At 44.0% G+C, this 24352-nt stretch overlaps 1 protein-coding gene across 1 annotated transcript in view; it reads left to right on the top strand.

Moving 5' to 3' along the window:
- Positions 1-13929, top strand: part of LOC311146503 (capping protein, Arp2/3 and myosin-I linker protein 3-like) — a 54243-nt gene extending 40314 nt beyond the window's left edge. Inside the window, exons 17-41 of the mRNA XM_084183007.1 lie at positions 1532-1636; positions 2094-2163; positions 2369-2450; positions 2566-2662; positions 2755-2809; positions 3244-3416; positions 3864-3932; positions 4551-4644; positions 4850-4948; positions 5045-5164; positions 5356-5469; positions 5680-5855; positions 7020-7107; positions 7336-7458; positions 7552-7618; positions 7712-7899; positions 8550-8629; positions 8759-8878; positions 9068-9248; positions 9563-10001; positions 10122-10249; positions 10456-10693; positions 10941-11012; positions 12586-12705; positions 13059-13929. Of these exons, the coding sequence (XP_084039133.1) occupies positions 1532-1636; positions 2094-2163; positions 2369-2450; positions 2566-2662; positions 2755-2809; positions 3244-3416; positions 3864-3932; positions 4551-4644; positions 4850-4948; positions 5045-5164; positions 5356-5469; positions 5680-5855; positions 7020-7107; positions 7336-7458; positions 7552-7618; positions 7712-7899; positions 8550-8629; positions 8759-8878; positions 9068-9248; positions 9563-10001; positions 10122-10249; positions 10456-10693; positions 10941-11012; positions 12586-12705; positions 13059-13108 (3148 nt within the window). The 3' untranslated portion in view covers positions 13109-13929. The remainder of the gene's footprint in view (positions 1-1531; positions 1637-2093; positions 2164-2368; positions 2451-2565; positions 2663-2754; positions 2810-3243; positions 3417-3863; positions 3933-4550; positions 4645-4849; positions 4949-5044; positions 5165-5355; positions 5470-5679; positions 5856-7019; positions 7108-7335; positions 7459-7551; positions 7619-7711; positions 7900-8549; positions 8630-8758; positions 8879-9067; positions 9249-9562; positions 10002-10121; positions 10250-10455; positions 10694-10940; positions 11013-12585; positions 12706-13058) is intronic.
- Positions 13930-24352: the final 10423 nt, after the last annotated feature.

The following is a 24352-nucleotide window of genomic DNA, read 5'->3' as shown; positions in this document are numbered from 1 at the left end:
CCCCACCCTAAAAAATTCTTGGGGGTGCCTCTCGTCCGTCCGACGATGGCACTGCTGACGCCGCTGCTCCTCTTTCGCCAGGGCCTTGATCCTACCCCAAGGTCCCTTGCCCCCGAGCATGTCCTCCCAGGACCACACCTTGCCCACCTGGGCCATCGCCAGCCTCTCCATCTCCTTTCCCGGCGCTTCCTCCCATGTCCAGTCTGCCTGCTCCTGGACACGCTGCTTGGTCGTTGTATGGTGGGTTTTTCTGTCACGACCGTCTGGGTAAGGAGTAGTAGACCAAGGCGCAGCGTGTGAAATAAACATGACTTTATTTAATTAAAGCACGAAAACCAAAACAAAACACGACTCGTGAAGTCCACGGTAAAACATACCGACACGGAACAAAAACCCACAAACACAAGGTGAAAACAGACAGTTTAAATATGGCTCCCAATCAGAGACAACGAGCCAACAGCTGACACTCGTTACCTCTGATTGGGAGTCACTCAAACAAAGAAACACAACAACCTAGAACAACCCAACCAAGAAACAGAACACAAAGAAACGAACACACCCTGGCTCAACATACAGAGTCCCGGAGCCAGAGCGTGACACTTGTTTCTATCTCTACACCCTCTATCTCTCTCTTTCTGTCACTACCTGCTGCATTATTTGTATGGTCAGGCTAAAATGAGTGTTAGTTATGCTGTTCTACAATTTAGGAATATACCGTCCCCTGTATTACAATGAAATGCCTGGACGCTTCTGTTATCTGGTATGGCTCAGAGGGCTTTTCCTGACATGCTCAGAATTAGTTAGCTGGTGTAAAACCAATATGGGCCGCTGAAGTGTGTGTATGTGTCCACAAGGAAAATATTTCACGCTCAGTTGTGTTAACAGATGGTTTGATACAAAACTATGTTTGTAAATTAAACTTGTTTCGTGTTGTTGACATTGTCTGATGTTATAGTATTGTTTTTTGAAGGTTTGCCATTTACTGCAGTTGAATGTGCAATAATGGTGACCAAGCCTAAATATAAAATGTCTATTCTTCTCACTTCTCTGCCTCTGTCTATATCTCTGCCTCTGTCTTAAATTATCTCTCTCTCCCTCCATTTCTCTCTCTCTCTCTCTCTCTCTCTCTCTCTCTCTCTCTCTCTCTCTCTCTCTCTCTCTCTCTCTCTCTCTCTCTCTCTCTCTCTCTCTCTCTCTGTCTCTCTCTCTCTCTCTCTCTCTCTTTCTCTCTCTCTCTCTCTCTCTCAATTTCAATTTGAAGGGCTTTATTGGCATGGGAAACATATGTTAACATTGCCAAAGCAAGTGAAATAGATTGTAAACAAAAGTGAAATAAACAATACAAATTAACAGTAAACATTACACTCAGAAGTTCCAAAAGAATAAAGACATTTCAAATGTAATATTATGTATATATACAGTGTTGTAACAATTTGCAAATAGTTAAAGTACAAATGGGAAAATAAATAAACATAAATATGGGTTGTATTTACAATGGTGTTCTCTCTCTCTCCCTCTCTCTCTCTTTCAGGAAAGTTAGGGAGACTCTTCCTGTCTTCAGGCAGTTCTTCAGTTCAGCCTTCAGTCTTACGCACGTCAACCTGTCTTCTATGAAGCTCCCTCCGGACACTCTGAGGTGAGATAGGGACTACGCTCTGGCCACCTGCCAAAATGTCGGACTCACTCTGGGCTACCTCAGTTTACGTCAGTCCATAATTTATTTACCTACACTTCATGAATTCTTTAACATGTTTGTATTGTTAAAAGTGTTTTGTTGGTAAATCCAATCTCCCTATCAAGCGAAGGTGTCTTTTTTTGTGTAGCACTTTACCACGCTTCCTGCATTTTAGTTTAAGCACTTACTGTTCCTTGGCGAAGTAGTTTTAGAAATCTCTAAGCTCCTTTTCTCCCAAATCCTTTAAGATTGCTGTAGCACCCCTCAGTGTGTGTGAATAGAAATCCACATGGTTTCATTTTAGGGAAGTTAATGGAAAATCAGTCACGGTAATTAAGAAAACAATTTGAAATGAGTTTGCTATGCATTGACCTTTTTTGACCTCCTCTTTCTCTTTCTCCATCTCTGCCTCTCTCAGAGCTCTCTTCCTTGGCCTGTCTTCCAACCCTCACATCAGTGACCTACACCTGGACATCAGCGGCTGTGAGGTACGGTGCCTGTCTGTCTGAATTACCTTGCCTTCCTGTCTCTCCATTTGATTGATTTAGACTTCTCTCTCTCTCTCTCTCTCTCTCTCTCTCTCTCTCTCTCTCTCTCTCTCTCTCTCTCTCTCTCTCTCTCTCTCTCTCTCTCTCTCTCTCTCTCTCTCTCTCTCTCTCTCTCTCTCTCTCTCTCTCTCTCTCTCTCTCTCAGTTGAGGTCTGTGGGTGCTGGGGTGCTCCAGGAGCTGTTTCCCAGAGTGGCCTGTATTGGTACTCTGGACATCTCAGACAACGGTGAGCGTACCCTTCTCTTCCCTACGCATGCCACAGTCTTATGAGCCTTTTCAGGGCTAACGTAAATGCCAGTTTATATGTATCAGCTGATATACTGTGTATATGTGTCTCTCAGGGTTGGATACTGATCTACTTGGGGTCATCCCAGCCTTCTCCAGACACCCCTCCCTCAAACATTTGCTGCTGGGCAAGAACTTCAACATCAAGGGCAGGTAGGGACAGTAATCCATCCTTCACAGGCACTTAGAAGCACGCACTGGGAAGATATATATTTTATCTAACACTGCCAATTCTGTGTCTGCAGGGTGCTGGATGAAATTCTGCAGAAACTAGTGCAGTTAGTGCAGGAGGAAGAGTGTGTGAGTTTCATAATGTATTTGAACACATACTGAGACACACACAAACTAATACACGTACGATACAGGTATATTTATGTACTCTCACCCACACACTGCCATACTCTACACAGGCACACACACACACACACACACACACACACACACACATACACACACACTAACTTTTGTATGTTCTCTCCAGCCCTAGTGAATGATTCATTGGGACGTGCTTTATTCTCTCAGCTCCGGGCTTCTCTCTCAGTGCAGATACACCATCACCATACACCATGATGAGCTCACTCAATTATTTACTGCTGTTGATGCTGATCACTCACAAACATAACACAAACATACAGCACTCATACACACACACACACACAAATACACACACTTCCCAACTTATCCTCTCTTGCCCCTTCTCCCTCTCATCCCTCTCTCCATCTCTCCATCCTCAGGCCCTGCAGTCCCTCTCTTTGGCGGACTCGCGCCTGCGCTCTCGGGGCACAGTGCTGGTGAACGCTCTGGGCAGCAACACCTGCCTGCGCAAGGTGGACCTAAGTGGGAACAGCCTGGAGGATGCGGGGGCTAAGATGCTCAGCAAAGCCCTGCAGATCAACACTACACTCAGGTTAAGATAGAGGGAGCTAGGGAAAGTAGGAGAGAAAGAGAGGAGGGAGAAAGGGGGAGGGAGAGAGGGAGGGAGAGAGGGGGAGAGGGGGAGAGAGAGAGAGAGAGGGCGAGAGAGAGAGATAGAGAGAGAGAGAGAGAGAGAGAGAGAGAGAGAGAGAGAGAGAGAGAGAGAGAGAGAGATGGGGAAAGCTCATTATACAGTTGCTAAGCCGTAGTTAATGCAGTGACAATGCAATGATACGGGTTGTGTTACGGCTGTCAATACACTCTGTAGTGAACACAGTGCAACTTGCAACATACAAGCACTTCTTTGGTTATTCATGCTGTGCTAGTTCTGAATTTGTAATTTGACAGGTGTCATGTATGTGAGCTTTGGTTTTCAAGTCAATTATTGATCTAATTATGTCTCCTTTTCTCTTTCTTCCTCCAATTTCATCCTTCTAAGGAGTGTGACGTGGGATCGCAATAACACCACGGCTACAGGATTTCAAGATGTGGCTCGGGCCCTGGAACAGTAAGATACACACACCCCAACACACACACACACACACGCTCTCACCCACCCACTCACTCAAACAAACTTGAACACGAGGGACATAGATAAAAGTCAAAGACGTATATCTTTGAGCTTGCCTTGCAGTCAAGTGTTTGTCATTGCACAGCATTTCATCAGCACCCTGACCTGTTTGTGAGGCAAGGGTGCCTGTTTAAGTTCTAATGACAAGAATTAACATTTTTATTTAACCTTTATTTAACTAGGCAAGTCAGTTGAGAACAAATTCTTATTTACAATGACGGCCTACACCGGCCAAACCCGGACGACGCTGGGCCAATTGTGCGCCGCCCTATGGGACTCCCAATCACGGCCAGTTGTGATACAGCCTGGAATCGAACCAGTGGGTCTGTAGTGATGCCTCAAGCACTGAGATGCAGTGCCTTAGACCGCTGCGCCACTCGGGAGCCCCAATATAGAGGACAAGACATTAGAGTGATATCTGCTACTGCATCAAGCATTTCCATTCTGTGCTAGTTAAAGGCAATTACTCATAATTATTCATAGAAAAGGTATAGAGGTATTTTTTTTTTAAATTTAAATTCTCTAATTTTTTTTGCTCACTCATTCTCTTGACAGTAACTTCACCCTGCAGTACATGGCCATTCCCCTCAGCGATGTCACACAGGCTTACCGGAGTGCCCCTGAGAAGATTGACCAAGCGCTGACCAAGGTGGGTCACCTGGGTTGTGACATCACACCATGACATCATCACACCATGACATCTTGACTGTGGTCAGCAACTTATGTCTCATATCCATCAGACGTTCTTATTTCTGCCCTATTCACTTTGCTTTGTGAAACCATCTCTTCTCTTTTGCTCTTCTTCTTTCACCTCCCACATTCCTCCTTTCCCTCTCTCTCCCTCTGTTTCTCAGATCCAGCGTGCTCTGCTGAGGAACAACCAGACCCAGAGGTTCTCTCAGAAACAGTCTCTGCGTCTGCACCAAGGCCTGGTCACCAGCACTGCTGAACAGGTACAAATACTGTGTGTGCTTATGTAAACTGTGACATTTTGGCGAGAAGACAATCTTTGAGTCAAAACCCCACTGACTGACGGCTGTGTGTGTCAGGTGATGGAGCGGCTGTGTGTGCGTGTGCAGCAGCAGGTGTGTGTTCTCCGAGGCTCAGAGGAAGGAGAGGAGCTGCAGGCTGCCAGACAGGTCCTGAAGGAGGCCAGAAACTCCCGTGCGGTAAGTGTGTGTGCGTATGCGTGTGAAGTGTGTGTGTGCGTATGCGTGCGTGTTTATATATTCTAAACCACTCTCTATGTCTCTCTCAGCTATACGGTGTGCGTATGCATGTGTGTGTGTGTGTGTTGAATATGGATATGTATGTGTGTTTATATATTCTAAGCTTCTCTCTCTCCCTCTCTCCCTCTCAGCTCTATCCATCTCTGTGTGAGCTGGCCCATGTTCTCTCAGTGGACGGGCCTGTCAGACAGAAACTGGATTCTCTAGCAGGAGAGCTGGCCAAGGCTGCTGACAAGGAACTACAGGTAGACCACTCAACACTCTTCTCCCCCTGCATGGTTGGAGTTAGACTATGATGGATTCATTAAAAGATAGATGGATATATACATTCTCTGGCAGGAGACCTGGCCAAGGTTGTTGATAAGGAAATGTGGGTACTGTGATTCTTATCATAGACAGGACTTATTGAATGAGGGAATAACACATTGATGGCTTTATTGACTGATAATTCCCAGGTGATAGTGGACTCCATGGTGTCTCTGTGTCGAGAGCTGTGTCCCATGTCCTCCTCCGCAGCTGAGCGACTCAACCCTCCGCTCTCCTCCATCTCAGAACGCGTCTCCATCCCTCGCTCCACCATCCGCACCGCCCTGATGGAGAGAGCAGCACAGGACGTCAACAGAGCCCTGGAGTAAGAGGGGGAGGAAAGAAAAGAGGGAGGGGATGAAAAGGGTCTAGACTAAAGAGAAGGATGTGAATAGAGAATGAAGGAAGTATTCACTCCCCCCCCCCCCCCCCCACCACCTCCCCTTCTCTCTCTCACAATTCAATTTCAATTTAAGGGGCTTTATTGGCATGGGAAACATATGTTTACATTGCCAAAGCAAGTGAAATAGATCATAAACAAAAGTGAAATAAACCATACAAAATGAACAGTAAACATTACACTCACAAAAGTTCCAAAAGAATAAAGACATAACAAATGTCATATCATGTCTATATACAGTGTTGTAATGATGTGCAAATAGTTAAAGTACAAAAGGGAAAATAAATAAACATAACATAGGTTGTATTTACAATGGTGTTTGTTCTTCACTGGTTGCCCTTTTCTTGTCGCAACAGGTCACAAATCTTGCTGCTGTGATTGCACACCGTGGTATTTCATCCGATAGATATTGGATCTGTTTTCGAATTCTTTGTCGGTCTGTGTAATCTGAGGGAAATATGTGTCTCTAATATGGTCATACATTTTGCAGGAGGTTAGGAAGTTCACTTTCTCATTTTGTGGGCGATGTGCACATAGCCTGTCTTCTCGAGAGCCAGGTCTGCCTTCGACGGCCTTTCTCAATAGCAAAGCTATGCTCACTGAGTCTGTACATAGTCAAATATTTCCTTAATTTTGGGTCAGTCACAGTGGTCAGGTATTCTGCCACTTGCTTTGCTTTATCTTGGCCAGGTCCCAGTTGTAAATGAGAACTTGTTCTCAACTGGCTTAACTGGTTAAATATAGGTTTTTAAAAAAACTCTCTGTTTAGGGCCAAATAGCATTCTTGTTTGCTGTGTTTTTTTTGTAAATTCTTTCCAATGTGTCAAGTAATTATCTTTTTGTTTTCTCATGATTTGGTTGGGTCTAATTGTGTTGCTCGCTCTCTCTCTCTCTCTCTCTCTCTCTCTCGCTCTCTCTCCCTCTCTCTCTCTCTCTCTCTCTCTCTCTCTCTCTCTCTCTCCCCCTCTCTCTCTCTCTCTCTCTCTCTCTCTCTCTCTCTCTCTCTCTCTCTCTCTCTCTCTCTCTCTCTCTCTCTCCCTCTCTCTCTCTCTCCCTCTCTCTCTCTCTCTCTCTCTCTCTCTCTCTCAGGGACGTGAAGCTGTCTGTGGTCTCCTATCTGACCAACTCCATAGTGGATCAGATCCTTCAGAAGCTCTACACCACTCACAAAACCCTGGTACTAACACACACACTACTCTCTATCTGTGCTCTATGTGTCTTTACCTCTATGCACTGTGTACCTCTGTGTACCTCTGTGTACCTCTGTGACCTCTGTGTACCTCTAGAACAAGTGACTTGTTCAATCTCAGTTTAATCTTCCCACTATCTCACACTAGTGAGCATAGTCTAAGACCAGACCAGTTCCCACCAGTATATAGTATTGTAAATCTCTCTGTTGTCTTAGCTGTGTCAGGTGTCCCAGGTGAAGCGTTGGGATGGCGCAGGGACAGACAGACGCACCATCAGAAACTTCAGAATCACAGACTCACTGGACTTCCCCGACGAGGAAGGCCTGGGCATGAACATTGTAAGTGTGTGGGCAGGTGTATATGTGTGTGTGAATGAGTGCATTTTTCCATTGCTCTATCATGTTGCCTTTCCTCTCTCTGTGTCTTACTAGGACACCATCGCCATCAAGAAACGTAGCTCCAGAACCAGAAGGATTCGTCCAGTGTCAACCAGATTGAGTATTTTACCTTAATTATAAGGTTTTCATGCAGGGCATTTTATGTGGATTAACATGAATTTGACCCAACGTTTATCTCCTCTCCCTCCCTTAGGTCTTGGAGACGATCCCACCTCCTCCCCGCCTCCCTCTGCCCCGTCTCACTCTGCCCCCCTATCCTGCTCATCATCATGGGAGGGTCTGTCCACCCTGCCTACCCAGGGTGCACCACTGCGCCACGTGACACAGGTCAGGCCACGGCCCCCACGAAGGCACTGTCGAGGACAAGTCCCCCTGGAAACAGTGAGTCACCTCTTACCTGTTAAGAATAGCCAGACCCAATCCCAAATCAACCCCTAGCCCCTAAGGTTAAGCACTTCATGCAGATCTGAAAGCTTGTAAAGTTGAAAGTTCCAACTTACCCACTAGGCTTGGTGAAATGTGATACATACACTACCTATCCAATCATTTTAGTTCTACTTAAGTACCTAGGGGGTAGGGGTTGACCACACCTCTGAGTCAAACAAAGTTACATGTATTTTCTATTCACCTCTCTAATACAATTTATTTGTATTTTAGAATTTTAGTCATCCTGGTTTTTCATGCCAGAGGCATTCCAAAAATAAGATCCTTTATGACTGTGAATCTGTCACATTAGCTCATGACTCACTAGTTTATGATGTTCTCCAATCTGCAATGTCCCAAGGCATCTCTCTGTTGGCAGCATATCAGATTGCTCGGCAGTGTCCCAAATTGCACTCTTTTCCCTATATAGTGCACTTCTTTCGACCAGAGCCCTATGGGCCCTCGTCAAAAGTAGTGCATTATATAGGGGATAGGGTGCATGTAGATGATACATGATAATTGTACATGATAGCACGGCAGTAGTTTCAGTGTGACAGCAGCATTGTGTTGGTGGCTGTAGTGTAAACCTGTTATCTCTGTCCTCTTAGTACTGTTCAGAGAACGGAGGAGTCAACATGCTGGAGGATGGACTGCCTGATTTCTATACCAAGAGAGTCCTGCCTGACAGGTAGGCTATGCACAACTCACACACACACACACACACACACACGCACGCACCCACACACACACATATACACACACACACACACGAACTCTCACTGACCCAGCTGCCCATATCTTTATCTCTCCCCACCAGTCAACTGTCACTACTCCATCAAGCTCAGTCCCTGAGGAGGAAGAAGAGACGCAGCGTGCTGTCAATCTTCTCCGGGTTCCGCAAGAATCGCAACTCCACCATCTCCAATCAGGAAACAGAGTACGGAGAGTCATGAAAAGTCATGCACACATTTTATTGATTTATTGACTAAAATATGATAACAGGTCCTTGTTATAAATCGTCCATGAATTGTTAACAACAAATATTTAGTAATTGTTTATTATCAGTTTATCAGTTTACAATAAGTCTCTCTCTCGTTCTCTCTCTCTCTCTCTCTCTCTCTCTCAGTAGTGGCTCAGAGAACGTGTACTCTATGATTCAGCATCCTAAGGATCCTGGGAAGGGGGAGGCCATCATTGAGGTGGGAGCAAATGGGAGGATGATGCCGTCCCCTAGGCCCATCCAGGGCACACCACTGCCTGGGATGAGGGGGGCCAGGCCCAGTCCCCACAGCCTCACACAGAGACAGGTAGGAACGTACCACTGAAGGTCTGTCCCTGGCTCATGAATAGGGCCAGAAGTTTAGATCGAGTTTAAGCGAGGTGATATGTGAGAGTTGTGTTTGTTTTGATTAATCTTGTTGTATTCATTGTATTATATTGATGTTATTATCTTACATTATATGTATTCAATTTTGTATGTTCATGTTCGCAGGGCTCCCTTGTAAATGAGACCCTGGTCTCAATGGTGACCCACCCTGTAAAAAAATAAATAATTGCATATACGACACAATGTAAGCCTTACAATCGACGCTCTTCCCTCTGTCTCTCTCCTACCTTCCAGCCTTCAGATCTGGTCGGCATGGTATACAGTTGTATCGGAGCAGAAGATGAGGACTCAGACAGTAGCTTTGAGATCAGACCAGTGGGCAGAGACACAAACAGACAGAAGGACAGACAGACTGCATCAGACACCAAGACAGAGACCCATGCCAATGGACATGCGATGTCCTCCGCTTCTCTGACAGACAAACAGGCTGACATACAGACTGACAAACAGACTAACAGACAGACAGAGCCAGTCAGTCAGGACCTGCCGATGCCCAGCGCTCTGACAGACACACAGACGGAGGTGGACAGAGGGACAAAGGGGACAGAGGGGACGGAGTCCATGGAGGACAGGCAGGAGAGCGCCCCCTGTGGACAGAAACCAGAACCCCCTTCTCAAAGCAGCAAGCCCAGCCTGGCCAGCATTAGACAGAGGCACCTGCAGGGAAGCTCCGGTACTGCAACATAAATAACAAGGTGTATTTGGCTCTGTGTACTGCATGTGCTAGAACTTGGATGTGGAGTTGTTATAGAATTACAATTTAACTTTTGTTTCACACTCTTTTACTTTGTAGAGAAATCAACAGATGATATAGGATGGATAGAGGGAGACAGGGTGGAAGAGGAGAAGAATGAAAAGAAACGTGAGGGTGTGCAGAAAGACAGAGGGGCAGAGGGGCAGCGTCCCCCCATTCCTGAAAAGGTGTGTGTGTGTGTGTGTGTGTGTGTGTGTGTGTGTGTGTGTGTGTGTGTGTGTGTGTGTGTCTGTGTGTCTGTCTGTCTGTCTGTCTGTCTGTCTGTCTGTCTGTCTGTCTGTCTGTCTGTCTGTACTTCTTGTTTCTTGTATTGTTGTTTGTGTGTCTGTCTGTCTCAATTACTCTTAACAATACATACAATCTCTCTCCACAGCCTGGTAAAGATAAGACCTCTCCAAAGACACTGCATGCTGTCACTCCGCCTGAGGAAACCACCAATGAGAAGAAAACCATGCCTCCTGTTCCACCTGCCTCTGCCAAGCCCTCTTTTGATTTGTCTAATGCTCCTGTCAGTCAAGATGAAGGGACTAATGAGAAGAAAAGTCTTCCTCATGTGCCACCTGCTTCTACCAAGCCTGTGTTTGAATCTCCTGATCGTGCTGGTTGTCAAGGTACCACTATGATGTAATATCACTGAAGATGGTTTTATTAAGAAATTATGATTCATTGTTGTGATAATTGATAACGCTCTGGAAAAGAGCGTCTGCTAAATGACTAAAATGTTAATATAAATGTAATGGGGACCATGTGAATGCAGTCCCAAAAATGATCAATGGCTATGAATATTGTAGTATTGTTGTTGATGATGATGATGATGATGATGATGGTGGCTGGTTGAAATGTTGACTATTTAATCAGATGAGGAGGGAGGAAGAAATGGTTATCCACTGAAGCTGCATCGCAATAGGAAGGCAGACACAATTGACATGGGTATGTGTGAGCGTGAGCGTGTGTGGGTTCACTGCATGTGTGAATGGGTGCTGTACATACAGTGACTTCGGAAAGTATTCAGACCCCTTGACTTTTTCCACATTTTGATACGTTACGGCCTTATTCTAAAATTGATCAAATTGTTTTTTTCCCCTCATCAATCTACACACAATACCCCATAATGACAAAGCAAAAACAGATTTGTATACATTTTTGCTAATTTATCAAAAATGTTAAACTGAAATATCACATTCACATAAGTCAGACCCTTTACTCAGTACTTTGTTGAAGCACCTTTGGCAGTGATTACAGCATCGAGTCTTCTTGGGTATGACGCTACAAGCTTGGCACACCTGTATTTGGGGAGTTTTTCCCATTCTTCTCTGCAGATCCTCTCAAGCTCTGTCAGGTTAGATAGGGAGCGTTGCTGCACATCTATTTTCAGGTCTCTCCAGAGATGTTCGATCGGGTTCAAGTCCGATCTCTGGCTGGGCCACTCAAGGACATTCAAAGACTTGTCCCGAAGCCACTCCTGCGTTGTCTTGGCTGTGTGCTTAGGGTCGTTGTCCTGTTGAAAGGTGAACCTTCGCCCCAGTCTGAGGTCCTGAGCGCTCTGGAGCAGGTTTTCATCAAGGATCTCTCTGTACTTTGCTCCGTTCATCTTTCCCTTGATCCTGACTAGTCTCCCAGTCCCTGCCGCTGAATAACATCCCCACAGCATGATGCTGCCACCACCACGCTTCACCATAGGGATGGTATTGGCCAGGTGCTGAGCGGTGCCTGGTTTCCTCCAGACATGATGCTTGGCATTCAGGCCAAAGAGTTCAATCTTGGTTTCATCAGACCAGAGAATCTTGTTTCTCATGGTATGAGAGTTTTACGGACGTCCTTCGACCTCATGGCTTGGTTTTTGCTCTGACATGCACTGTCAACTGTGGGACCTTATATAGACATGTGTGTGCCTTTCCAAATCATGTCCAATCAATTGAATTTACCACAGGTGGACTCTAATCAAGTTGTAGAAACATCTCAAGGATGATCAATGGAAACAGGATGCACCTGAGCTCAATTTCGAGTCTCATAGCAAAGGGTCTGAATACTTATGTAAATAAGGTATTTCTGTTTTCTATTTTTAATACATTTGGTACAATTTATAAAAACCTTTTTTTGCTTTGTCCTTATGGGTTATTGTGTGTAGATTGCTGTTTTTTTATCCATTTTAGAATAAGGCTGTAACGTAACAGAATTTGGAGAAAGTCAAGTGGTCTGAATACTTTCCAAAGGCACTGTACATGTTTGTCTCTACAGATCCCTGCATGCATGTGCCTTGTTTTACACTATCTTTTGAATTCCGATTTGTGATTTGATGCATTTATTTGCTTGCTATTTCAGCCATTGAATGCTGACTCATTGTGTCTGTTAGGTACTCTGTCCATTCCTCTGTCCGTCACACTGCCATGGACTTTCCAATAGAGCTCTGCTTATCATGACTCTTACATTACTGCAACTAGCCCCTGTCACCAGTCACTGTCTGTGTGGCCCTGTGTGTATGTCTCATATCATTTCCCTTCAGGCATGGAACGGGACAGCCCCAACGATCTGAAGACAGGGTCCTCAGATCGCAAACCCCCTGTGAAAAAACCCAGACTCCCCCAGAACAGAAACAGATCTCTGGACTACCCCAGGACTGTCTGTATGTATCTGCTTCTCTGGACCCCTCTCTGTGTCATACTGTATGAGTATGTGAAAGCATGTGAATGTTCATAAGCTACTATACTGTAAGTACAGAAAGTGTGTATGTGTGTTTGTGTTCAAAGTCCATTTCAGGACTCAGTGGTGAAAGAGAGAATTGACATGGCATTGACAGTCTACCCAATGTGTCACATGGTCAGAAAAAACACTGGACTGTGCTGGGCCATTAAAATCCAGTTGACTGTGTCCTAGGCATTGTTTGGGAAGATGAGTGAGAGTGACGTTTCTAATACTTAATGGCAGACAAGATGAGGCCAAACAAGGACTCTGACATTCAAATCTGTCTCTGTCTAGGTCCTGAGAGTCCAGAGCCCGCCAACGACAACGGTAAGACGTCGTCATAACAACAACGGACAGGAGGCGAAGACAACATTCTGGACAACTAGAGGGAGAGGAGAGTGAAGAGATGGAAAGAAGACAGAGAGAGCAGCGAAATTATGAACTTGGTCACCATAGACCCAACTGTGGTTATACAGTATTAATTTATTTCAAATGTACGAAACATGCATGTACACTCTGCTTTTTTCCTCCCTCATACTTAGTTGCACTTGCTTTCATTCCTTTGCAGAGGACACGCACACACAAACACACACACACACACACACATTTTTACATTTATATTTCAGCCATTTAGCAGACGCTCTTATCCACACACACACACAGAGGTCTCTGAGGGCCCTCTGGTATTCTCATGCCCTGTTAGTTCTTGCACTTCTTGTTGTACAAAAATCTTAGATCATATTTCTTATTCTCCCTCCGCTCTCTTTTATTGACAATCTGTGACACTGTTACTGTAAAAATGAGTTGGTATGTATTCTGAACCAGTATTATGTAAATATTGAATATAAGTGAACAAACTCTGCACTAACCATTGTTATTACCAATTCATTACATGGTAACAGGTAACATTCATGTTTTTATTTACAATAAGGTTAAAATGAATATGAGTGTGTTGTAAGGATGTTTTTCCTATGGTGTATGATAACAGTGAAGACTGAGAAGATGGCAATGACGTGTATTGTTTATCATTATTGTTTCTGTAATCTAGTAGTTGGTCAATTGAACAATGGCAGATTTAATCTGTTTAATTCATATTTTACAGGACTGAAATTAGTATATTTTCTAAAAATGCAAATAAAATTAAACAATCAATAAAATGTACTTAACCAAAGGAACCAAACTGATGATGCACTCTCTCAGGTAAAAACAATCCTAACCTGACATCTGCATTAAGAACTCATATTTTTGGTATGCGAGATTAGGATCTGACCCTCTATGAAAACGGCATCCATGGATTTTGGAGCAATACTATGTAGGGGCAGCAGAGGGCGCTAAATACTTAGAGCTGAGTGATGAAGCAATACTATTTTAATAGAATTGGTAGCGTCCATTTGTTTGAAGTAGGTTTAAAAGGGATTTCAACTGACAGACAGGCCAAGAAGAAATGAATCAATGAATTAGGCAAGGATTAAATTGGTTGTGTAAAAAGTCCCCTTCATTAATCATGTCATGAATAATGTCACAAATACATACACACACACACACACACCATTTGGATTTAGAGACTAGAAAGCGCTTTTCCTCTGACGTCAAAAGCTCCTCTTTTACACCTGAGTTTGACAGAGTGAAAGAGCACACCTCTTTAGCAGAGGACAGTGCACATTCAGGAGCTTAGCTAATCACATTCATTAGTCAACATGTGGGATAAGTTAGTTTAAATCTGGAATCCTTAATGGTGAATCTACCACAAATAAGTTACTGCAAACAAACACTGTTTTTTCCCCCCTCGGACATCATTGCAAGCGCGATAGAACATCAGCATATGAAATGCACTTTTTTTATTTACCTTGATGCGCGACACACCTGTAGTTTGTCTACAAAACAAAAACCATAACAACGCCCATGGGGTGGACAGTGTCGCTGTTTCCCCCTACTGCAGAGTCCATCTTTAAATATACAAAGATGTTTTCATGTGTAAGACACCATGGCTACAATTAATACACATACAATCATATATTGAAAACGAGGGCCATCTTACAGTAGTTCATCTCATCATATAAACAAAAACAATTAGGCCATTTATTTCAGCAGATTCCCATTTTGATGTATCCCAACTATAACAAATACATTGACTTTATCTCTGGTCCTGATTTTAGTATTTTGAACAGCCCCTGGGCTATATAGAAAGATTCCCAGAAAGTAACAATGATCAAACATATTTTTATTAGATACACCACCCCGTTCATGAAAATGGATCGCTCCTACAGACAGTGAGTCACGTGGCCGTGGCTTGTTATATAAAGCAGACAGAAAGGCATCAAGGCATTCAGTTACTGTTCGATTGAACGTTAGAATGGGCAAAACGAGTTACGTAAGTGATTTTGAGCGTGGTATGATCATCGGTACCAGGCGCGCCGGATCCAGTATCTCAGAAACGGATGCCCTCCTGGGCTTTTCACGCACAACAGTGTCTAGGGTTTACAGAGAATGGTGCGACAAACAAAAAACATCCAGTCAGCGGCAGTCCTGTGGGCGAAAACAGCTTGTTGATGAAAGAGGTCGAAAGAGAATGGAAAAATTAGTGCAAGCTAACAGACGGACCACAAACAGACAAATCATGGTGCAGTACAACAGTGGTGTGCAGAACGGCATCTCGAAACGCACAACTCAACGATCCTTGTCGCGGATGGGCTATTGTAGCCACGACCACACCGGGTTCCAATCCTATCAGCTAAAAACAACAAGAAGCGTCTCTAGTGGGCAAGCAATCACCAACACTGGACAACATCGCCTGGAATATGACAGCGAGTTCAGTTCATTTGAGTGGCCTGCGCAGTCCCCAGACCTCAACCCAATAGAGCATCTTTGGGATGAGACGGAACGGTCTGTTCGCAGCATGAGTGTACCGCCGTCCAATCTGCAGCAACTGCGCAATGCCATTGCGTCAGCATCCACCAACATCCCTGGGGAACGTTTCTGACACCTTCTAGATTTCCCCAAAGATTTCAGGCTGTTCTGGAGGCAAAGGGGTCCGACCCGGTAGTAGATGGGTGTACCTAATAAACTGAGAACACTCAAATATCAGATTATTTTCCCAATATACAGGATCTTAATTTGAGCCAGTTTGCTACAGCAGGAAAATAATCCTGCGGCAACAGGAAATATGAATTATTTTGTGGATTATAATTAATGGACATTTTTGTAGGGATTGATACCTTTTTTGTAAGGGAAAATCAAGTCTGAGATTTCAAAGTGGAAATTACAAATTTCATAAGCCTTTTTAAACCTCAAATACACATATACATTTTATATTTCCTGATCAAATTAAGATCCTACATCTGTAGATGATGATAAGAAACAAACACTTAACTCTTAAAACATGTTATTTGGAGTGTCCGCTAAGTATGTTCATGGATGAATGGATATACTTTATTGATTCAGAGCTAGTCCCGTGTAGCTCAGTTGATAGAGCATGGCGCTTGCAACGCCAGGGTTGTGGGTTCGATTCCCACGGGGGATCGGTATGAAAATGTATGCACAAACTGTAAGTTGCTCAGGATAAGAGCGTCTGCTAAATGTCTAAAAATGATCCAAAGAGGCTGACATTTCGTTGTAAAAGTCATAGACCACTGTGTCAAATGATAGACATTATGTTTCCTCTCATTCTTCTTTATATATTGCAGGCTACATGTGAAAGGATGGTTGTCATCTTACTAAATTTCCAATCGGCTGGTATTTGACCCATGTTGCTTTGGCCTTGTAGAGGATCATTCCGCACAACATGGCAACAGCTGTTAGGAGACACCCAGCTATGAACACCATGTTCATGTTCATGTTGTTCACTGGAAAGACAAGAAAACAAGTCAACACCCTTTTCACCAAAACTATTTGCGAAACACAAAAACACCTTTCCATCCAGACTGAGATGTATCTTGAGATGCTAATGCCTGTTAGGACTAGACTGCAGATAAGAACTGTTGTAACTTCAACCATTCAAAGTACAACATTTGATTTCTATCTTGTCCTGAGCTATAGTTACCCTCAGCTATAGTTACCTAAACTTTCGGAAGTCTTTTTCAGGCGCAAAGGACCCTGGCAGATGGGGTGCATGGCTGTTAACATAGGGGCCTCTCTCTTGCAGTAGTGGTGACCAGCAGACTGGGGCGAGGTGGAGTTCACGCAGCCCTGGGCGTACCGGGTGTTAAGGTTCCCAGCCTCACACAGGATTACTGAACAGCTGATATACACCTACAGCCAGAGAGGTCAAAGGTAACTGAACTGAGAGGGTATCACCCAGATATGACCATTGAATGATCCAGCAATCTGTCCCCATTTATGTGCATTCCGATGAATTTGAAAGCTTCCATTCCGAACCGGAAATGTCTCTCTTGAAGGGGTGAGAAGATTTGAACAGTCTCGTCCACATTGCATCTGGTAGAAAAAAAGTGATATTACAGCGTTTACTAATACTCTTTCATTCAGACAAATCTGTTAATGGCATATCTCGTATTCATAAAAAGACAAATTGGCGTGCTCAACTCAAATGTTTGTAGTAAAAAAAAAAGAAATTGCTGTCAGGTTCAAAAGACATATACATATTCATAGATGACGTCACATTGTAGTACTGCTTCTTTCTTTTTTCATGATTTACATATTTTTTATACTGGTTTTCCACAAGCACTTCGAAATGAAAAAGTATAATAAACAAAGAAAAGTGCACCTGTTGCTTACAGGAAGTGACCTAACAGGGGTTCTTCATTAACCTCTAAAAGCCGTTGGGAGGGGTTCTACTAAGATAACATATGGAATTGTTTTAAGATGGTCATACCATGAATCATTTAGCTATTTGATTTTGAATTGTAGGACACCGGCCCACTCCTCATCAAAACCCTATGTATTGACCCTTTCTCTGAGGGAACCCATTCAAAATCAGTCAAGCAAGTTTGTCTTTGGGGAGAATATTCCATTAGACCAGGTTCAATATTAATAATCCAGACAAACACCCAGGAGTGAATAAATCTCACCCAAAGAGATATCCATATACAGTGCCTTGCAAAATTATTCATCCCCCTTGAAGTTTTTCCTATTTTGTTGCATTACAACCTGTAATTAAAATGATTTTTATTTGGATTTCATGTAATGGATATACACAAAATAGTCCAAATTGGTGAAGTGAAATGAACAAAAATAACTTGTTTCAGAAATGTCTAAAAAATAAGTAACGGAAAAGTGGTGCGTGCATACGTATTCACCCTCTTTGCTATGAAGCCCCTAAATAAGATCTGGTGCAACCAATTACCTTCAGAAATCACATAATTAGTTACAGTGGGGAAAAAAAGTATTTAGTCAGCCACCAATTGTGCAAGTTCTCCCACTTAAAAAGATGAGAGAGGCCTGTAATTTTCATCATAGGTACAGACACGTCAACTATGACAGACAAAATGAGAGAAAAAAATCCAGAAAATCACATTGTAGGATTTTTAATGAATTTATTTGCAAATTATGGTGGAAAATAAGTATTTGGTCACCTACAAACAAGCAAGATTTCTGGCTCTCACAGACCTGTAACTTCTTCTTTAAGAGGCTCCTCTGTCCTCCACGCGTTACCTGTATTAATGGCACCTGTTTGAACTTGTTATCAGTATAAAAGACACCTGTCCACAACCTCAAACAGTCACACTCCAAATTCCACTATGGCCAAGACCAAAGAGCTGTCAAAGGACACCAGAAACAAATTGTAGACCTGCACCAGGCTGGGAAGACTGAATCTGCAATAGGTAAACAGCTTGGTTTGAAGAAATTAACTGTGGGAGCAATTATTAGGAAATGGAAGACATACAAGACCACTGATAATCTCCCTCGATCTGGGGCTCCACGCAAGATCTCACCCCGTGGGGTCAAAATGATCACAAGAACTGTGAGCAAAAATCCCAGAACCACACGGGGGGACCTAGTGAATGACCTGCAGAGAGCTGGGACCAAAGTAACAAAGCCTACCATCAGTAACACACTACGTCGCCAGGGACTCAAATCCTGCAGTGCCAGATGTGTCCCCCTGCTTAAGCCAGTACATGTCCAGGCCCGTCTGAAGTTTGCTAGAGTGCATTTGGATGATCCAGAAGAGGATTGGGAGAATGTCATATGGTCAGATGAAACCAAAATAGAACTTTTTGGTAAAAACTCAACTCGTCGTGTTTGGAGGACAAAGAATGCTGAGTTGCATCCAAAGAACACCATACCTACTGTGAAGCATGGGGGTGGAAACATCATGCTTTGGGGCTGTTTTTCTGCAAAGGGACCAGGACGACTGATCCGTGTAAAGGAAAGAATGAATGGGGCCATGTATCGTGAGATTTTGAGTGAAAACCTCCTTCCATCAGCAAGGGCATTGAAGATGAAACGTGGCTGGGTCTTTCAGCATGACAATGATCCCAAACACACCACCCAGGCAACGAAGGAGTGGCTTCGTAAGAAGCATTTCAAGGTCCTGGAGTGGCCTAGCCAGTCTCCAGATCTCAACCCCATAGAAAATCTTTGGAGGGAGTTGAAAGTCCATGTTGCCCAGCGACAGCCCCAAAACATCACTGCTCTAGAGGAGATCTGCATGGAGGAATGGGTCAAAATACCAGCAACAGTGTGTGAAAACCTTGTGAAGACTTACAGAAAACGTTTGACCTGTGTCATTGCCAACAAAGGGTATATAACAAAGTATTGAGAAACTTTTGTTATTGACCAAATACTTATTTTCCACCATAATTTGCAAATAAATTCATTAAAAATCCTACAATGTGATTTTCTGGATTTTTTTTCTCAGTTTGTCTATCATAGTTGACATGTACCTATGATGAAAATTACAGGCCTCTCTCATCTTTTTAAGTGGGAGAACTTGCACAATTGGTGGCTGACTAAATACTTTTTTTCCCCACTGTAAATAAAGTCCACCTGTGTGCAATCTAAGTGTCACATGATCTGTCACATGATCTGAGTATATATACACCTGTTTTGAAAGGCCCCGGAATCTGCAACACCACTAAGCAAGGGGCACCACCAAACAAGCGGCACCATGAAGACCAAGGAGCTCTCCAAACAGGTCAGGGACAAAGTTGTGGAGAAGTACAGATCAGTGTTGGGTTATAAAAAAAATATCAGATATTTTGAACATCCCACGGATGTTAAATCCATTATTAAAAAATGGAAAGAATATGGCACCACAACAAACCTGCCATGAGAGGGCCGCCCACCAAAACTCACGGACCAGGCAAGGAGGGCATTAATCAGAGAGGCAACAAAGAGACCAAAGATAACCCTGAAGGAGCTGCAAAGCTCCACAGCGGAGATTGGAATATCTGTTCATAGGACCACTTTAAGCCGTACACTCCACAGAGCTGGGCTTTACGGAAGCGTGGCCAGAAAAAAGCCATTGCTTAAAGAAAAAAATAAGCAAACACGTTTGGTGTTCACCAAAAGGCATGTGAGAGACTCCCCGAACATATAGAAGAAGGTAATCTGGTCAGATGAGACTAAAATTTAGCTTTTTGGCCATCAAGGAAAACGTCAACACCTCTCATCACCCCGAGAACATCATCCCCACAGTGAAGCATGGTGGTGGCAGCATCATACTGTGGGGATGTTTTTCATCTGCAGGGACTGGGAAACTGGTCAGAATTGAAAGAATGATGGATGGCGCTAAATACAGGGAAATTCTTGAGGGAAACCTTTTTCAGTCTTCCAGAGATTTGAGACTGGGACAGAGGTTCACCTTCCAGCAGGACAATGAACCTAAGCATACTGCTAAAGCAACAGTCGAGTGGTTCAAGGGGAAACATTTAAATGTCTTGGAATGCCTAGTCAAAGCCCAGAACTCAATCCATTTGAGAATCTGTGGTATGACTTAAAGATTGCTGTACACCAGCGGAACCCATCCAACTTGAAGGAGCTGGAGCAGTTTTGCCTTGAAGAATGGGCAAAAATCCCAGTGGCTAGATGTGCCAAGCTAATAGAGACATACCCCCAAAGACTTGCAGCTGTAATTGCTGCAAAAGGTGGCTCTACAAAGTATAGACTTTGGGGGGGGGGGAAGTTATGCACGCTCAAGTTTTCAGTTTTTTTGTCTTATTACTTGTTTGTTTCACAATAAAAAATGTTTTGCATCTTCAAAGTGGTAGGCATGTTGTGTAAATCAAATGATACAAACCCCCCAAAAATCTATTTTAATTCCAGGTTGTAAGGCAACAAAATAGGAAAAATGCCAAGGGGGGTGAATACTTTCGCAAGCCACTGTAGCTATCATCCCCATATAATATTTTACACTAGAGCCTGCCCGCCCTACGGCCGGTAAATCAATGGATCTAATGAATGTGATTCAATGCAATTTCATCTCGTGGTCTGCAACCATAAGAGAATTGTTCATTCAATAACCCCCTCTGCAAAGCAGAAATTCATTTTGCTAATAAGCTATTTGCTATTTCCAGTTCAGTTAAAACTCACCTGTATCTGAGTGCCACAGGCATTGAGGGGGATGACTCTGATGACATGGGTGCTGTTGGAGAGGTGTTGCAGGTCACAGGTAGAGACGGAGATGGTCCTCATGAATTCCAGTGATAGAGCACTTCTCCACTTCCACTGTAATTGTGGTCTCGTGGCAAACCACACTTATCTGTTATTAAAGTGCATATGTACACTGCAACATATCATCCTTGATCATAAAATAATCTACAAACCATTTCTGCATCCATCAGGACACATCTCAGCTCTGACTGATAAATGCCAGATATGAAAGAGAAGATCAGGGTAAAACACAGAATATGTCATATTTGTATTGTGAAACGTCCACATCAAATAATAACTTCTTTCAGCTGCATTGGGAAATGACAATTTAATAAAAGACATGAAGCTCTAGAGGAATGTAGCCTACAGTGAAGTACCAGAATGTAGCAGAACGTATTGAAGTACCAGAGCAGTTCTGGTGATGCTGCAGGAACATGAAACATGATGCCATGACACCAACCCATATGCCTCCTCAGCAATGAAGCAAATGGGGAAATGTTCTGCCAGATCTTGAGTGGGACTCCACTGAATTACAAACTCCTATTGGGTGGTCCTGTGGTTGGTGATGTTCTAAGGTCCACTGATGATGACCTCATTAATCCTAGCAAGGGGGCAAAACAGACAACCACACAAATCCAAATCAATCAGAGATATCAGTAGGAAGTATGATTTACTCTTGGTTTTTAGACTGTTTGGAGATTAGTAAGTTGTCCCTTACGTTGAGAATGTAGCCTGTGCGTTGACCCTGATCTCCAGCTCCTTGTTGACCTCGGCATGGAGATGCTCTACATTGCGTGGTGTCGGCTGCACGAACCTGGTTAGGTACACTCCCTCATTGCAAAAGTTAGCAGAAGAGCACTGAATTGGAAAATAATACCAACATAAACAAGTAAATGACATGCTTGTTGTAGAATAAATATCTCCATCCAATCAATGCATTCTCTACCACCAGAAGAAGATTCTCTTTCTCACCCAGAAAAGAGAACTGCAGAGGGAGTTTGCTGAGGGGAGTAGTGAAGGGATATATGCTTCCTGGAGTGGTGGTGGAACTCCATGGTCTGGCTAAAGCGGGTTGGCGGGTGGTGGTGGTTGCTGTCCACCACCAGGGGGTGGAAGTGGTATTCACTGCTTTGGTTGTGGTTGTGGGGGATCTTGTGGTTGTTCTCAACCACCAAGAGATTGATTGGGGAGGTGGTGTTGTTGTCTGGGTCTGACTCCAGCACCAGGGATAGGAGACGGTGGTTTGTTAGATGGGATCACGTCGACTTCTTCCTGCATAGAGCGGAGCACTGGAGGACCAACAGCCATCGGTGTAAGACATGGTGATGTGTTGGTTGGGGAAGTCCTCCACAACTAGCTCAAACGGGTAGACACCAGTTGTCGAGGTTTAGCCGTATCGTAGTGCAAGAGCCCTATAGACTGAAGAGGTTATAACACAACATTTTTCAGTTGGTTGAGACCAAACACAATATGCTTCACATATAAATTGAATGTAAATGAGTTGTGGTTAGTCTTACAATGACAGGTCAGCACAGCCCAGGACATGGTTGCAAACACTTACCTGATCCAGGTAGAAGCCTGAGGGCTGGTCACACCTATCACACTCAGTGACTCTGGCCACTCCCACAGGAGGTTGGTGGCACCTTCATTGGGGAGGATGGGTGCATAGTAATGTCTGGAATGGAATAATGGAATGGTATCAAACTCATCAAACACATGGTTTCCACATTTCATTCACTCCACACAAGCCATCCACTCATTGCCTCCTGTGGCCACTTCATATTTGCATCTGACACAATCACCATCAGGGTCAAAGGCCATGAGGTTGTAGGACCTCTGACGGTTCTGGGGAACACTACAATGACATATACTAGTATGCGGACACCTGCTCGTCGAACATCTCATTCCAAAATCATGGGCATTTATATGGAGTTGGTCCTCCCTTTGCTGCTATAACAGCCTCTACTCTTCTGGGAAGATTTTCCACTAGATGTTGGAACATTGCTGCGGGGACTTGCTTCCATTCAGCCACAAGAGCATTAGTGAGGTCTTGCACTGATGTTGGGCGATTAGGCCTGGCTTGCAGTTGGCGTTCCAATTCATCCCAAAGGTGTTCGATGGGGGTTGAGGTCAGGGCTCTGTGCAGGCCAGTCAAGTTCTTCCACACCAATATCAACAAACTATTTCTGTATGGACCTCGCCTTGTGCACAGGGGCATTGTCATGCTGAAACAGGAAAGGGCCTTCCCCAAACTGTTGCCACAAAGTTGGAAGCACAGGATCCTGTAGAATTTCATTGTATGCTGTAGCGTTACGATTTCCCTTCACTAGAACTAAGGGGCCTAGCCCGAACCATGAAAAACAGCCCCAGACCATTATTCCTCCTCCACCAAACTTTGCAGTTCGCACCATGCATTGGGGCAGGTAGTGTTCTCCTGCCATCCACCAAACCCAGATTCGTCCGTCTGACTGCCAGATGGTGAAGCGTGATTCATCACTCCAGAGAATGCATTTCCACTGCTCCAGAGTCCAATGGCGTCAAGCTTTACACCACTCCAGCCAACGCCATGTAAACCTATTTAATGAAGTTACCGACAAACAGTTATTGTGCTGACGTAGCTTCCAGAGGGAGTTTGGAACCGAGGATAAACAATTTTTACGTGCTACGCACTTCAGCACTCGGTGGTCCCGTTGTGTGAGCTTGTGTGGCCTACCAAGGCTAAGTTGTTGTTGCTCTTAGATGCTTCCACTTCACAATAACAGCACTTACGGTTGACCGGGGCAGCTTTAGCAGGGCAGAAATTTGACGAACTGACTTGTTGGAAAGGTGTCATCCTATGACGGTGCCACGTTGAAATTTACTGAGCTCTTCAGTACGGGCTATTCTACTGCCAATGTTTGTCTAAGGAGAATTCAAGGCCGAATCCACTCATTTGAAGGGGTGTCCACATACTTTTTGCCATGTGGTGTAAGTGAAACAGTCAGACATACAGCAGTTGAATTAGGTAGAATCTAAACTTAACCCCAAAAATCCAAGTGAAT

The sequence above is a fragment of the Coregonus lavaretus genome (genome assembly GCF_964263955.1).
Source record: "Coregonus lavaretus genome assembly, chromosome: 19".
In the NCBI taxonomy this organism is placed as follows: Eukaryota; Metazoa; Chordata; class Actinopteri; order Salmoniformes; family Salmonidae; genus Coregonus; species Coregonus lavaretus.
This window is presented reverse-complemented; position numbering and strand designations above follow the sequence as displayed.